Source organism: Poecilia reticulata, linkage group LG8, assembly GCF_000633615.1.
Source record: "Poecilia reticulata strain Guanapo linkage group LG8, Guppy_female_1.0+MT, whole genome shotgun sequence".
Classification (NCBI taxonomy): Eukaryota; Metazoa; Chordata; class Actinopteri; order Cyprinodontiformes; family Poeciliidae; genus Poecilia; species Poecilia reticulata.
Window position 1 is genome coordinate 3868963 of NC_024338.1, and position 16853 is coordinate 3885815.

Here is a 16853-nt window from a genome sequence, read left to right on the forward strand (position 1 = left end):
ACCCACCAGGATATGGAGAAGGATTTTGAAATCCACCAGGATTTTGAGGAGAGTTTTGAAACCCACCAGGATTTTGAAACCCACCAGGATTTTGAGGAAAGTTTTGAAACCCACCAGGATTTTGAGGAGAGTTTTGAAACCCACCAGGATTTTGAGGAGAGTTTTGATTAACCATCATGACAGGATTAGCCTGCACGTTGATGACAGTTGGGGGCTGCACCGTCTGGGGCTGCTGCACCACAACAACGAGAGGAGTTGTCTCCTTTAGCTCACGATGCATCTGGCACCAGGAGCACCAGACACAGCAACAKGAAGCTAAAACGTCATCGCAGAGGGAGCCCTGAAAGCAAACACATTAAASCGCTTTATATCATTGCATTTCAAAATAAGGTCAGGTGAGTCTAAAATACATCATACCTTTAATCCACGTTTGTTACGAATGGAAGCTCTCAAAGACAACGCTACAGGGGGGATAATGGTAGAAACCCCACACAGTAGAACTGTAGCCGAAGTCAGCAGGTCACATACAGGCAGATAGGGGTTCTCTCCAAATCTTCCTGAAACAGTGCAGGCAAGGAAAGGGCAGCACCAGAAGCCATAGCAACCTGGAGAACATACAAACATAGTGATTCATAGCAATAAAATGACGCAAGATGACTGGAAGATTCATTTAATTTTAAAGAAAAGAGAAAATGACTCTTACAAGAATTGGCATCTTCAAAGCAGTCACAGAGACCACTCTTCCATTCTTTTAGGGGAGTTCCTGTCATCTTATCCAGAMGTTTTGTGTGACCAGGAAAAACTCAGTCAGCTCTAAAGTTTCCTGTCATGCAACACTCTGTAATACAAGAGATGAAAATGTATGATTTATTTTTCAGAAACAAATGGGGTTAATAGCAGCCTTAAAAGGCCTATGATCYATCCAGGTATAACCCAAATCCCTTAGCCCCAAGACCSATTCCTTCCCACCCAGAACCACATACAACAGCCCACTAAGCCTCAGCCACCAAGACCCCTGGCCAACCCACCAGGCCAGGGATGCAGGAGAGGCACCCCCACCTGGCACACAGGCATCCATGTGACCAGGAGCCAGAGGAGGCCCCATCCCGCCCACACCAATCAACTAACTTATTTTAACAGAGGAKATATAGTTTAACCTGTTGAGGAAATAAAGAAAGCAAGTTGTGTGACTGTCAAGCTTCCTCTTCCTTTCTTCCGGGAGATCACTGGTAAGATAATGCTCTCAGAAACATTCCCACATGCGTGCATGAAAATGGATGGATGGATGCATAGTAATGATCTTTTCATTTATTGTTTTTCTTCCCAAGTAMAACAATGTCTTTTAAAATACACATTATTATTATTATTATCTCAAGACACCTGAAATTTTAGTTACCATGCTTCAAACTGTAATAAATGTTATATTCACTGAAAATATTACTTTTAGAACATTTCTTCGTCCAACTTTGAAAAAGTGCATAATTTATTTGAATACTACCAGTACTTCTTTTTCACTCTAAATACTGTTTTTAATGTGACAACTAGGTCACCTGAGCCAAGCCCATATGTAAAGTTGACATGCAAATCTGCAAGCAAATAGGGACGCTGCTTGCTGGCAAGGGGGTAGGAAGGAGTCTGTCATTGGGGGGACGCATATCKGAAACCTGACAGATCAGAAATGTCAAACAATTGTGCCATCAACAAGTCAGTAACACGTTACTCTAATACGGACCCTTGTTTCAGTAACAAGTATTCTAACACATTACTATTTACAATCCAATAATCAGATTAAAGTTATGCATCCACGTAGCATAATGACTGTCATTCCAGGACTGAACACTCACTTTATCATTTACCTCACAACTAGCAAGATAAATGCTCTGGTAGCACATAGGCTACCAGATGCTGATATATTTTATTGGACAAAATGCATTGATATAAGTTGACTGGCAACTGAACAGATTCTGCCTCGTTCTAAAAGCAAAATAAAAAAATAAAAAAACTGCTCATAAAATAGGACTCGGCAGCTTTAAACTCAATACATCAGTTTGACCAACAAAAATAAAAATATATATAATAGGCTATATTATAATACAATATAATATAATATAATATAATATAATATAATATAATATAATATAATATAATATAATATAATATAATATAATAATATAATAGTGGGCTGCACAGTGGCACAGTTGGTAGTTGTGTCCTTGCAGCAAGAAGGTTCTGGGTTCGATTCCCGGCCCCGGTCTTTCTGCATGGAGTTTGCTTGTTCTCCCTGTGCATGCGTGGGTTTTCTCAGGGTACTCCGGCTTCCTCCCACAGTCCAAAAACATGACTGTCAGGTTAATTGGTCTGTCTAAATTGCCCCTAGGTGTGAGTGTGTGTGTGCATGGTTGTGTCTCTGTGTTGCCCTGTGACAGACTGGCGACCTGTCCAGGGTGAACCCGCCTCTCGCCCGGAACGTTAGCTGGAGATAGGCACCAGAAACCCTCCCAACCCCACCAAGGGACAAGGGTGTAAAGAAAATGGATGGGTGGATGGATNATATATAAGCTTAATATCTTAATATCTAACCTTTAATGTGTTCTATTGCTATTTAAAGGCCTTGTTACCCTTGACCTTATGTCTTCTGACAGACACAGAGCTACAAAAAAATGTAATCATTTAACAATTTGAAATACAAAGTTACAGTATAAACCTAAAATAATGCATTTGGAATAACTATATCAAGCAAGTATTTCACCAGAAGTATATGTACAAAAGTTTAGCCAGGAATGCATACTGAAATATTTACCTGCTCTTGTGGGAAACGGTCCTGGCACTTCTGTAGATATCAATGAATGTGCAGTTCATGGAAAAGTTTGCTTTGCTTGGTGACTCACAAAACATGCTGCAGAACCTGTGATCTATCAATCATTTAATCCAAGTGTGCAAAAATATACATATATATCAAGAGAAACTCAATAAAACATAGACTTTTATGCCTTTTTTATGAAACAGTATGAAGTTGCATAAAAACGTCATCCTGGCATAAAATGTCAAAAAGGCATAAAATGTATTTTATGCCTTTTATAAAGGCATAAAATGTTTATGCTTTCATAAACATTTTATGAACATGTTTTCATCTTCATAAAACACGAACAAAGAATCTGAACAAACAGTTTCCCAGGAAATCCCGGCATTGGTTGAGAGCAGATGGTTGAATTAGGTTTCTGTTTCTATGAAAAAGGCATATCACTGAATCTAAAATTAATTGATTTCCTTTTCCATCATTTTTTTACTGAGATATCCACTTGGATTGTATTAAATGCAGATGAATAATCCAAGAAGAGTGCTAATGCACATTTATTACGTTTAACATCATGTGGATGGTAATGATATGAATCAGGACGGGGCGACAACAACATCCTCTGTTCGTTGTCTCTGCTTATATGCATTGATAATGATCAGGTTTGTTCATTACAAGCTAATCTTAACACAGAGGTCAGAGACGAGACTACAGGACATCAGAAGCTTCTTTGAATTAGTACTTTTGAAGGTTTTCTTAATGACAATTCTGCCAACAGAAGAAGGTTCAGCAGTTTGAACACAATTGGTCAGATCTGGGAAAGAAAATATTCTGCTCATTTGAGAAAAATTATAAAGTTATTTTGTTGACATTTCTCAACTGGCTACCCCACCACACCCGTGGTGAGGAACCAGTTTTAAACATTTCTTCCTGTATCTTTCTATGAACCAGTTATGGTTGTCCTAGTTTCATTTTCTGCAATTTTCCCACAGTCTCTTTCAGTGTGTTTCAGTGTTTGTTTTTGAAATCAACTTTCCTTCTATTTATCACTTGTTTTATCTCTGAAAAAGTTTGACTTATTTTTAGATTTTTGTTTTTTTAATTTTTTCTTAATTACAGTAGTCTGTCAAAGGTTTCTTTTCCATCAGATGTTACAACTGAGACACAAACTGTGAATTCCCACTCTGTAACATTAGTGTATTCCACATTCAGAATAAAGARCCAGTGCTCAGTACTGAAAATCCTATAATCTATTCTTTATTCTCCAGTTAATAATTTACTCCGCTTTTTGCCAAACCAAGACAGTTTTAATATTGGCTGCTGTGTGTTGCAGCCTGCTGGAGTAACTGATTCATTTTCAACTCACTGCCACCTATAGGTTAATAATGCAACAAAAATCCTCAGAACAACAAATGTCAGAGTCCTGGGCTGACACCGTTAGAGTAGAGCTAATCAACACTTTCAGATGAGTATTTGTTTAATATTGTCAATAATAAATATTTATAACTGAAAACTGTTGGGAATTTAAACATACTGACAGAAAGATTAAATGTCTTACCACATAAGATATTTAAGCTTCATTCTAATTTGGTTGGCAAGTTCTTCTTTATACTTTCTCTATGGTTACTGTTTGCCAGAGGCAAACCACATTATGACTGTCGGGAAACAGTTAAGTGACGTGCGGTCAGGGGAGGCAGGTAAGGCAGAGCCTCAGCTGTCATCATGGAAAAATTATAAATGATGGTAAGATAATTATATTGCTATTTACACCCTGTGTTTTGTACTATAAAGTATCTATTTTTCATTTAGCTTAACCGATTTTGATATTTTTTTTCCTTAAAAATCATAACATTTTTGCAATTTCCCATTCAAATGCTTGGAAACGCAGCCGGTGAGGCAGCAAGTGAGCTGAGCCTCACCTAACCCCTTCACTGCCAGATGCACTTAAGCTCTAGTCCCGCTTTAAGCATCCTAGCACCTCCCTCAGCGCCACCTCCTGGTGACACGCCCCTCTGTGTGACCACAGCAGATGTGAGGAAATCCCTCCAGGAAATAAACCCCTGTAAGACTGCTGGCCCTGACAATATCCCAGGGCGGGTTCTGAGGGACTGTGCACATCAACAGTCTGAGACATCTTCAACACCTCACTGTTACTGGCACCTGTCCTTTCCAGCTTAAAGACCACCCTGTCTCCAAGAGCTCCACAGTGACAGGCCTGAATGACGACCGACCGATAGCCTTAACATCAGTAGTCCCCACTAATATTTAAATATGCTGACCCATGTATTAATCCAATTTAAAAATACTTTTAAAAGATTAATTTCCTCATAAATGTAGCTATGATAGTTGTTTGAATAAGGTTTCTAGTAAAAAAGCGTGAAATTCTGTTTAAGATTTAGCGATTTATAATTAATAAAATGCAATGACACTTAATTGTGCCTCAAACTTACAACGCTGAGTGGAATGGGCGACCACTCCACACCTGAACTTTATTTAATCATATGTAGAAATTGCATTACCCTGATTCTTATCTGAACATTATGTGGCTGTTAGAGTTTTTTCTTTAAACAAGAATGTATGTTCATCTAAGGAAAAGTAGAAGTTATCTCAGAATTCTGAGATTAAAGTCAGAACAGTTTTTTTTTTTGTTTATTTTCCCAGTGGCCCTAATCCTCTTCCGTAGAAATGTGCGTTTTGTGAGCTACAGTTTGTATGTGTAAAGAATCCAGAAAAGAAACAACCCACAAACTGCTGTGTTAGATTAGCTAATTTCAGTGGTAGCTAATCTACCACTGCAGTATGAGTTTAATATCAATAGAATAATATTTGGGGAAAATAGATAGGGCATGCAGATATTTGCAGGCTAATAATTTGCTTTGCCAAAAAATGCACCCCCCCAACCCCTGCTAACATGGAGAAATACAGAGTTAAGAGTGAAAAACATTTTCTATATAATCACACTTATTCTCTGAACTACTGATATACATTTCAAACCAATAGGACAATATTTGGGGAAAATAGACAGGGCATGTAAATATCGGCAGGCTCAAAATCCATATAGCCAAAAAATGCATTCCCTCTCCTAGCTTGAAGAAATAAAGAGCTAAGAGTGAAATAACTTTTTCTACATAGACACACTTGTTCTATTAACTGCTGGTATAAGTTTCATATAAATAGGAAAATATTTGGGGAAAATAGATAGGGCATGCAGATATTGGCAGGCTAATAATTTGCTTTGCCTAAAAATGCACCCCCCTGCTAACATGGAGAAATAAAGAGTTAAGAGTGAAATAACCTTTTCTACATAAAGGTTATTTTCTACATCCACACTTAATCTCTGAGCTACTGGTATAAGTTTCATACCAATAGGACAATAGACAGGGAATGCAGATATTGGCAGGCTCAGAAATTAAAATGCATCCCCTGCTACATTAATAGACCACAGTTAAGGGTGATATAAAATAACTACAGTTAAGGGTGATATAAAATAACTACAGTTAAGGGTGATATAAAATGGACCTCTACTTTGTCATGCATTAAGCTATTATGGAGTGAAAAGAAAAAGCAGGGAATTACAAACAACAGAGAACAGAGAACACATTCATCAAACGCTCACTGTAAAACATTCAACTCATATGTCTCAATAAAGGTGTCAAAATCATATTTATTTCAAATAATCTGCGAAATAAGACCCACTGTTTTAGGGCTTACATGGTTAAGAAACATGATAATGTTACGAATATGTTTAAAAGTTGCCTCTTCAGTCCTGTATCAGTCCGTTTTCTCATCAATATGCGGGAGTTTAGAGCGATGCTCGTTCCCGCGACGGGGCATGCAATTCCCAGCAGGCATGTACTACAGCACTATTCTGCATCCCATGACACATGCATTAATTTCAAATTAATGCATGGCACATTCATTAATTTCAAATTAATGCATGCGTTCCAAATACAGCTAGAATGTAATGAAGCTGTAATAGATTACAGCTAGATTACATTCTACCTGTAGTCTTTGCTGAATTCATTCAGTCTAAAACTTTAGCAGCATTTCAAATAATTGGTACTTCTCTATATTATGTAAAAGCAGTTTGATCATATAATGCATTTTTGTTTATAAGTACCTTAACACTTTTATTAGGTGATAGTTCTAAACTTGCCATTATTACTGTCTTTTATTAGTGATGACATTCAATAATGTCTTCATCACTAAAGAGGACAGTCAAAGCTATGCAGCAATATATATATTTTTTCTGTGTATGGAAATAGCTTTGTGTCTTGCAGTACAAAAATTTTATTTATGAGAAAACGGTTTTTATGTTTTAAAAATATATCAGACTTCCCAATAATCAAATACAGTTTTACCTGATGAATCTGCAGACTGTGGTCCAAATCTTAGTTATCCAAAATGTTGCTATCACTTGGAGGTGTTTTGATAGAAAACTGGTCGTGTATGGTGTGGTCTTTCCTGACTCATTTAGAACATTGAGGAAATGCAAACAACGTCTAAGCCCTATGGAAATATGCTAATCTTTCCTAAATATTTTTGGGACTGTACAACATTTGCATACACATTCCAGTTGCTACTATTCATTTGCCTTTTGACTTGCACGGTTTTCTTTCTGGAGTTTTACTTTAAAAATCCAAAACAGAAATTAACCTGATACTCCTTTGTTTTAATTGATTTATGAAAGGAGTGTCTACTGTGGCTCAGTGGGTGAAATGGTCATCTTGCAGCTCACCTGTGGTTGTGTCCAGGTGAAGGCAAAATGACCCTTTCATTTACTGTTTTTCTTCCCAAGTTAAGAATGTCTTTTAATACACAGTTTATGCTACACCTAATATAAAACAAGAAAGAGCTTAGAAGACTTTCTCAAGACACCTGACATTTTAGTTACCATGCTTCAGACTGCAATAAATGTTCTATTCACTAAAAATATTACTTTTAGAACATTTCTTCATCCAACTTTGAACAAGTGCATAATTTATTTTAATACTACCAGCACTTCTTTTTCACACTAAATACTTTGTTTTTAATGTGACAACAAACCAGGTCACCTGAGCCGAGCCCATATGTAAAGTTGACATGCAAATCTGCAGGCAAATAGGGACGCTGCTGCTGGGACGCATGTTCCAATGAAACTTTTTAAAATAATGTGGATATTGTATTCAGTCTGCCATATGCACTATATTCAAGGAGTTCAAGTGAGAATTTTAGTGGCTTTGGCTTAAACTGAATTGTGTTTAAAAGAAAATTTTCACTTTCCAGCAAATAAATTCAATGCTTACCTTTTGTCACTGTTTTCTTATAATTATAAAATGCCATAAAAGGTTTAGTTGCTAAAATTTCTACCCCATGTAGGTATTTAGTGTAAGACTTTGACCTTGTGTAAGAATGTCACATGAACTATGAAGTACTTGTTCTTAGTCCAGATGCACAAAGACCTGCCTCAAGAACTAGACAATCAAGTCAATCAAGTTTATTTGTATGGGACGTTTTAGAAACAAGGTAGTTCAGTGCTTTACATCATAAAAACACAACATCACAAAGTCAGAAAACACACAGTCAACAATTGAATAGTTACATTTTGTCAAGTGCCACATCACACATAAGAATGTTGATTAATGTTTCATATTATGATTTTTCAAAAGGAATTCTAAACAAGTGGGTTTTCTGTCTAGACTTCAAGGAATTTCAAATTATTAGCCTCCAGACTTAGGGACTATGTGATTTGCTCTGTCTTTCTAGTTTTAATGGGAATACGAGCAGCAGCGTTCTCGATCAGCTGCAGCTGATAAAGGCATGGATGAATTTCTCTAGATCTTGCTGAATCTATTTGTTCTGTCCAAATTAAGATACATAAAATTTAAATATCTCACAATGGTGGTAATTATGTTAAATATTGTGATGATGATGAAAAGCGACAGGGAGCCTGGATGATTTCTGCTTATCTGTTGAAAACAGGCTGAGGAGGAAGTGCCATCATTGGATGAGGCTGCATGTTGACAGGAGATTGCATCTGCATGTTGATGACGACTGGGGACTTTTTGCGATATTTTAACTCGCGGTACATCTGACACCAGACACACGTTGGGCAGCAGCAGGTCGCAACAATATCCTTCCAAATGGAACCCTAGTCATAGTGTCATAGTTTGACTTTGTGTGTGAGGAAACAACAGGGAATTAAATAAACCTTGTTTATTTTTACTTATTAATGTTCACCCAGTAGGTGAACTTTGACAATTTTAATACAATTTTAATAATAAATACTTATTAGGGAGTTCACCTATTAAGGAGTTCACCTGTTGGGGAACTTTCTAAAGTTCACCAATAGACAGTGAACTTTATGAAAATGTTATTAAAATTTTATTTTATTAAAATTTTACTCTGAACTTTTCTATCCTTCCCATTTGGTTGCAATACCTCTTTATTTCTTAAGAATTAAAGGGTTAYMATTTTACAGGTTTAAATGTTTCCATTCKTTCTSCTACTAATATTATTCTTAAAAMCGATAAAATCTCAAACTCCTTTATCACCAAAGGAAGTATTGAGTAACAAAAMTGATCCCTTGTCAGACGTTTGTCTAGAGATGGGAAATATACACATATATAGAAAAATCTTACCTGACAAACTGTTAAAAGCTTTTGTCCATGTTCAAAAGTCTGGAAATCACTTCAGAATGCTGCCACAGAATGTGTGTGATATGATGAGACGYTTTTTAACAGTTGAGTTTGGCCAAWAAAACAAAAACAAAAAGACAAAAACAAAAAGACCGYTAACAACCACAGCAATACATCGTGCCAGGAGGATTCTGSATGAGAACAGTTTGCGACTGCACATTGATGACAACAGAAGTYAGTTTGTGACATTTTAGCTCTCGATGCATTTGACAGCAGGTGCACCAAATGCAGAAACAGAAAACAGCARTGACTTTACAGAGAGAACCTTGAAAAATGAGCACACTAAAATGGTWTTTAATTTGTAATTGTGTTTCTGCTTAAGTCTAAAGGGCTTCTTTGCAACTGAAACGAAGCCCTTAGAGGCAGTGCTGCTGGGGGAACAACAGCTTTATCCCACAGCCGGTGAATTCAGCAGGACTTGAAATGCCAAATAAAGGGAGACAGTTGCTTTCTCCAAATCATCCAGAAACAGTGCAGGCAAGGCAGAGACAGCACCAGAATCCATAGCAACATGAAAACCAAATAAAGAAAAATAAATAAATTTCTGGTCACTGCATGGCACTTTCAATTAAATCAACAAAAACAACATCTTACAAGAGATTGCATCCTCAAAGCAGTCAAATAGACTAGTTTCCCAGTCAGATGCTTAAGTTTAGCCACAAACTGTAAAAGCTTCAATAGATTGATTACAATGAAAACTCTGTCAACTAGCAAACATGCAATAAAATATGTCATAGAACAGGAAACTGTTTCCTTGATCTTTAGTAGAAATATCTCATATCTATGAGAGATGACATCATGCACCAAAAAAAGGGGCTATTTTTGCAGTGACTCTCATATTTTCCTGTATGTCTACATCTGTGCTGACGATCTGACTAGACATTTGTAAAACTTCTCCTTTTTCTAAAACATTCAACATTGATACATAATGTTAGGAAGGGTGTCAGAGTAATTTTCAATTTGGGCCATGTCAATATCATGAATGTCCTTAACGGGCCTGTTGTAACAGAATGTATTGATAAAATTACCCATTAATAAACACATTCAATGTGTACTTCTTAAAGTTGAATAATATTGAACATATTTTCAAATTATTGTAACTGGGCAGTGTATAGACAAAACATGCTGCTTTGATTTGATAATATTTAAATGCAAACTTCTATCTTGAAGACTATTTATGTGGCTCTCTAGAGTCTAAATGGTCACACATAAAAAGTTGTGGCAGGTCACATTTGGCCCTCAAGCTTTGACTTTGACACATGTGACATAAGGAGTTTTACATTGTGCTTCCTCAAAAAAGAAAAAAAGATACCAATGTTAACAGGAAACTAAAGTAAAAATATTATCTCTCCATCTCCATGAAGATTATCTATTTAGATTCTAGTGCTCAGTGTTCCAAAACATCTTTCTTTAACTCCTGTCACAGCAAAAGCAGAACTGTGAATCGGCATATTTTGGGGGGTTGATGTAAGACTGTACAGTGCTGAGATAAATAAGGCCTCAGCAACATCTTCATACTCATTTAATACTGTAACACAGATAATTTAATCACTGAGATAGCCTTGAATGTAATATAAGCTGCCATGTTTATTAGGTTTTTAAAAAACTGTTTGCTTATGTAAAACCTTTTTCAAACTAAAATTGTTTTCTGAAATCCTTCATTTGTTTGGAGGATTGCCACATAATCTAAGTAACCAAATTACTACTTTGCGGTTTAATTATTTATTTTATTTTTTTTGCTACATCTATTAGAATAATTTAAAACGTCAAGAATGCATCACACCATTTCTTAAATCGGATCCAACTGTTTGGTCTCAAACATCTGAAATCTTGATCATTTCTGTTTGGCTCAGAGACAACTTGTGTCATTAACCCTTTAACTGCGGGCTCCCATTTGTTGGAGTGTATAGAAAACACTGCCACCTGGTGTTCATTTGGCAAAATTGCAACTCTTGCTTTGGAAAACTTTTCCTAAGTTAATTGAATTTCCCAAGAGTACAACAACTTTATGATTATATACAAGAATGAAGATTTTAAATTTGCTATTGTTACTATTACTACTGTTGTTATTATTATCGTCATACTTTTGTATTAACTGTTTATATTTTGATGATAGTTATTTTAAATGTATTATGTAATCATATATATATTTCCTAGTTTTACAGTAATGCAGATTAACGTATTTTATACACATAGCCATGTGCAAATAATTCTCCATAAGTAATTTATTATATTGTAATATACCGTAGGTTTGTAAGCACATTCAATCAAGTCTGATCTATAATCAATCTACAACTGAAACCCTGGATATAAAGGATATGTTTTAAGCATTGAGTAGATGCTACATAATGATAAACAAACTGTATCTAGACTGTTGCAGATTTCTGCCCAGGTCCCTCTTGAAAATTATATCTAGATCTCAATGGAGTTTACCTGGTTAAATAAAGGAAAATAATAATAATAATAATAATAATAAAAAATGTATAGAACACATTATTTAACCAAGGGTTAAAAGTTGCACAGCCTTTGAAAGTAACTCTCATTATAAGCTTAGAGTCAGAAAATTGAGGAGCCAAAAATGCACCAGACACAGCTACAGTATTTTTCTACGCACAGTATTAATGTTTATTTTCATTGATAAATTAATATTCAGTACATAGTATGTCTCTGTATATTATTTACACTGTTCTAACATACATTAACTACTACAAGTATTAGTTTGAAATAGTTTGTTTAAAAATTATTTATGAATACCAGATGTAGAAATATGTGTTTGGTATGTATGAATTTGTAGTATTTTGTAATAATAGAGAAATTATACTATATATATTTTTTATTTTATTCCTTTAAATGTACTAATTTTCAAATAATTTTATATTTCTGTGTCAGATTAGATTATCCTTTTTACAAATTAGATCATGTCTGATAAACAATGACAGTTCTCGAGAATCCCTTTTACAAAAATACTTTTAGTCTTAGTACTCATCCAAAAATGTATTCAAGTAATATAAAATATAATTAATTAATGCTACTCTTACTGGAGTACTTTTTTTTTTTTTTTTACCAAAATTGTATGCATTATAGATAAAATTTTAAGTAACACAAACTTTCAGTAATACAACATTTTATGGTATATTTTTTGCAAAACAAGACACATAAACACCAAGGTATTAAACAAGATGAAGGAAACCGTTTATTGGGAATCTTAAAATTACACAGGAATTTTTTTCTAAATGTGAACTGAACTGAATTAAAACCAGGAGATTGTGATTGTTGCTGTTTGACAGGAATAATTATTTAATGTCAATAATTACTCCAAGAAATGAAATTAGAATTATCATTTAAATGCATTAAAAAACCACACATTTAAAAACATTCATTTGTCATATTAATATTATGTCAATTACATATATTTAAAAAGTTTCATTTAAATCATAAACAGAAACATGAACGCACCACCATTAAAAAGTAAACATTTTTTCTTCATTCTTCATCTCAGTATTAAATTACTTATCCAAAAATTCAGTTTGCTAAGACTTTAACACAGGGCTCATAAACTGAGCCGAGCAAATCCTGATGTTCAAAGCCCGAGACTGTTTTATGTATTTAAATCTAATGCTTATTATAGCCACAACAAAGCTAAAAACAAATTCTGTTAAGCTATATTTAGACATGGTTAAACTAAAGACGATCACTATCTTTATAAAACCTCTGTAGTTTTTCATTTTTTAGGCTGGTTCACGACAGCAGGGGTGTGCTTGCGATACTTCAACTCCCGATGCAATTGGCACCAGGAGCACCACACACAGACGCAGGACGTGGCAATGTCCTTACAAAGAGAACCCTGTGGGGGAAAGAAAACACTTCCTGTTTTACTCTTTGTTTTATGTAAGACTGCTTGAGGTGAATTTTCTTAAGCTGTTGGTCAAAGAGAAAACTTTAAAATCATCATTAATGTGGAATAAGAAGCTCATTGGCTCACTTTTTATTTTGTTTTTACCTTAATTTCATATTTCTGCCGAATCCCGACTCGCAGGGCTAATCCTGCAGGGGGGACACACAGAGGTATCCCAAAAGCAGACATCACAGCAGGGCTGCAAATATCACACAGTGGAAGACAGCGGTTCTGTCCAAAAAGTCCTGACACGGTGCAGGCAAGACAGGGGCAGCACCAGAGACCATAGCAGCCTGAAAAAAATAAAAATAAAAGTTAAAGGCAAATTTTCTTAAGCAGATTTATTTGCCAAAACAATGGAGAAAATTAGGGTAATAAAAAGGTAAATGTAAAGCTGTTTTAAAAACGATTAATATTTACAAGATTTCATGTCATCACAGCAGCTGAGGAGGTCAGAGTTCCAGTTTTCACTCATCTTTCACTAAATGTTAGCTAAAAAAGGACAGGAAAAAAGTATAAGCCAGAGCATGTCAAAAAACGTTAAATGCAACATATATCTGTTATTAGGTCCCGGACATTGCATAAGATGTTCTATAGTCGTTCTAGGGATCTTGACTATGATCAATCAGCAAATTTTCAAATCAGGATCTGAAGCTCTAACTACACTCATCCTCTTACAGGTGTACCATTTGTGAGCATGTATACGCCACACTCTCAGCAAATCTGTACCCACCAAGTTTTTTAGAAATCACAGGGAGCCAAAGATCACAACAAGCAAGGAAAAATAAAAATAATGATCCTCAGTATACAGGTCAGAAATGAGGAATGTTAAGGGATTTTGAGGAATATACAGCTCTGTCATGTCTTGTGTGTGACCATTTTTAACAGTCTGGAAATTAAATTTCCACGTTCTATGAGTTCCCCCAAAGGGTCAGATAATAAATACTCAAATTTCAGTTTCAAACATCCAGCATGTTGAGATGTTCTCATCAGAAGATAGCATGGAGTTGGATCAGATAAGGTGGTGTTATCACTTCATCGCATCCTGCTTCATTGAAATTAATTGTTTAAAAATATGTGAGTCTTGCTCTTCATGAGTCATTCGGTTAGCTTGGCAGATGGTGACGTCTACAAACTAGACCACAGGTAAATTGAAGGCCCAGAGATCTGCAGTAAACTTTTTCAATTTTTCCTGAAAAAGTGGGCGGTGAAAGGTAAATAGCTAACTTGAGCTAACTTGTTAATAATCTGGGGATTTTATTACTTGCTAAATTGTACAGATGTACCTCAAAAGGTCCAATAGTTTTGAGAGTTTTAGTTTTTGGAGCTAACTATTTTCCAAAAATGAATAAAGCAAGATCCTATCGTTAAACTTTTGTTCTGTTGAAAGTATTTCCAGAGAAAAACTTCCTATCGTAAAAAAAAGCAAAAAAAAAAAAGTAAACAAATTCTACAATGTAAGAAAAGCTTAAAACGTGTTATTTAATGTCCAACAAGAAAATGGCTGCGAAATAATGCAGGGAACAAGAACTGTATTTGATATGAGTGAAATTTTTGTTTTTTAAAATACCTGAAGAGAGGATTATTTGTGAAACTCTATAAATATACTTGAATTCAATAGAAGCAAACAAGTCATGATTGCAATAATGGATGACACACCCTACATGTCCATGGAGATAAGATACTGTGTTCCTCCATTTGTCATATTATGAGACAATTAAAAAAAAAATTGTTACATTAAATGGATCTTAATTAACGTAACATAAAAATCAAGGAGAAACCAGTTTTTTCTGTTTGTTTTCTCCATAAATTGAGCTTTGTGACCAATCTAATTCCTTTCTATTTTGAGAAATTGAAAAGATTCACTTTGGTGAAATAAACCCACAACCACACAAGATTATACAACAACACAAACACTGATTGTATTTTAAMAACCAAAATGAAAAGAAAAATACATATACTTYTAGAGCATATATATGTTTTTCTKGGCTTAAACRTATATATATGCTCAGCAAAGCAAAAGTTCTTATTTAATTATTTTGCTTCAAAATTTCACAAATAGGTGTAGTTCTAAAATTGTTTCTAATGTTACTGCGAATCAACAGTGATTTTTTGTCCTGGGTTTTAACATTTTATAAACCTACTTTTTAGGCAAATTTTGYTTTCCTTTGCAAGAAAAGAACAAAATAAAAAAAGAGACATTGGATATTTTCACAAAGAAATACAATTTTACCTGATGATTCTGGAAGCCTTGCTGTGATCCAGTAGAGTRCTGAAAGGACTGATTGTGTGGGGCGTGRCGTCTCAGGAGTTATTCAGAACCTTGGGGGGGAAAAAAAAACACAATGCTGCAGAACCTGAATTCTTGCGCAAAGCGGGGCTTAAATGACAAGCCACGTCCAGTGGTTTATATTTCTGCAGGTGTGGTCGATCTGTCAGCAGGTGAACAGAATCTAAAGAATGTTATCCTTTACAGAGAAACTGACAATCAGCCACATAACAATCAGATGCAGTAACTGTGTTCTATCTCTCACATGTAAGTTTCTGAAACAATCATTTGCCAGAAGTTTCTACTACTTCTGTAATCTTTTGTTCTCTAAAAATCAACAGTTCACTCCTGGCAGCTTTGATGGGCCATAATTACAGTATGTTGTAGGAGAAACATCATTTTATTACAACCAACCATGGAAAAAATGCTCTTCACAATATTTCTAACAAAGAAATAACCTGAATATACAAGAGACGTCCAAGARCCCAATGACAACTCAGAGAACAATGTTCAAACCGAAGGATGGGTCTCTATCAGGGGTTTAGTAAGTTCCTWCCTGATTCCGTGATATAATGCCACCTGTGCAATAAAATATTTTGCAAAGAAATTTCCTCAGTGCTAAATATTTCTCTGTCAACTCTTAGTAACGTTATAAAAAAGTGGAAGTGATTGGGAAGAACACCAGCTGAACTTCAAAGTCGTTGGCCAAGTTAAACCACAAAGTGGGGTCAGTGGATTCTGAGGCCATTTTCAGAGGTCACAAACTTTTARCAGTCACTGAACACCTGTTGGCGTGTTGAGGAAAAAAAAATATCTCCATGGCTTCACATGAATTTATGCACGTGCTTCTAAAAACTCTTACTGATTCCATGAAAAAGTGTTTTTTGTTTTTTCTAGCTGTCACAATGCTTGGCTGACCTAATGACAGCTCGGCACAGAGTAGTACTTTCTCTTCTGAGGACATAAGAGATCGAATTGGAGATAAAATAACACTTGACTCAAAATACTGYACTATTCACACAGGTCAGTTGGAAAAGCTTCTTGTCTGATCAACTTTAAGTTGAAACAGTTTTTTTTGTTGTTTTTTTCCCAGCCAACCCATTTTCCGCTGAATTCTTGTGACTAAAAGCCCTTCCTGTTTCAAATAGAAGGTGTGAGGAATTTTGTTAGGACTTTGGAGCTGCAGTGGAAGATAAATTAAGATCCAGGATCTATTAC

At 35.4% G+C, this 16853-nt stretch overlaps 2 protein-coding genes across 3 annotated transcripts in view; both read right to left on the bottom strand.

The window, feature by feature from the left end:
• LOC103468502 (cell number regulator 4-like) overlaps positions 1-7251 on the bottom strand; it is a 10302-nt gene extending 3051 nt beyond the window's left edge. Inside the window, exons 1-4 of the mRNA XM_017306094.1 lie at positions 7156-7251; positions 704-838; positions 418-605; positions 7-340 (exon numbers count right to left, since the gene is read on the bottom strand). Of these exons, the coding sequence (XP_017161583.1) occupies positions 7-340; positions 418-605; positions 704-770 (589 nt within the window). The 5' untranslated portion in view covers positions 771-838; positions 7156-7251. The remainder of the gene's footprint in view (positions 1-6; positions 341-417; positions 606-703; positions 839-7155) is intronic.
• Positions 7252-12639: 5388 nt separating this feature from the next.
• On the bottom strand, positions 12640-15685 carry LOC103468262 (cornifelin homolog A-like). 2 transcript variants are annotated; one of them, XM_017306214.1, is made up of 4 exons: positions 15600-15685; positions 13787-13847; positions 13472-13659; positions 12640-13315 (listed from the first exon to the last, which is right to left on the bottom strand). In XM_017306214.1, exons 2-4 carry the CDS (start codon positions 13839-13841, stop codon positions 13193-13195), a joined length of 366 nt encoding a protein of 121 aa, XP_017161703.1. In that variant the 5' UTR covers positions 13842-13847; positions 15600-15685; the 3' UTR covers positions 12640-13192. The 2 variants fall into 2 exon arrangements, with proteins under 2 accessions (XP_017161703.1, XP_008413428.1); XM_008415206.2 differs by having other exon boundaries at positions 13787-13858; positions 15600-15624.
• Positions 15686-16853: the final 1168 nt, after the last annotated feature.

Excerpts from the sequence above, each read along its gene's own strand:
- LOC103468262 (XM_017306214.1), bottom strand. The coding sequence starts at position 13,841 with ATGAGTGAAAACTGGAACTCTGACCTCCTCAGCTGCTGTGATGACATG. Across the intron at positions 13,660-13,786 it reads CTGTGATGACATGAAATCTT|GCTGCTATGGTCTCTGGTGC; the intron begins GTAAATATTAAT and ends TATTTTTTTCAG. Across the intron at positions 13,316-13,471 it reads GGCAGAAATATGAAATTAAG|GGTTCTCTTTGTAAGGACAT; the intron begins GTAAAAACAAAA and ends TTTCCCCCACAG.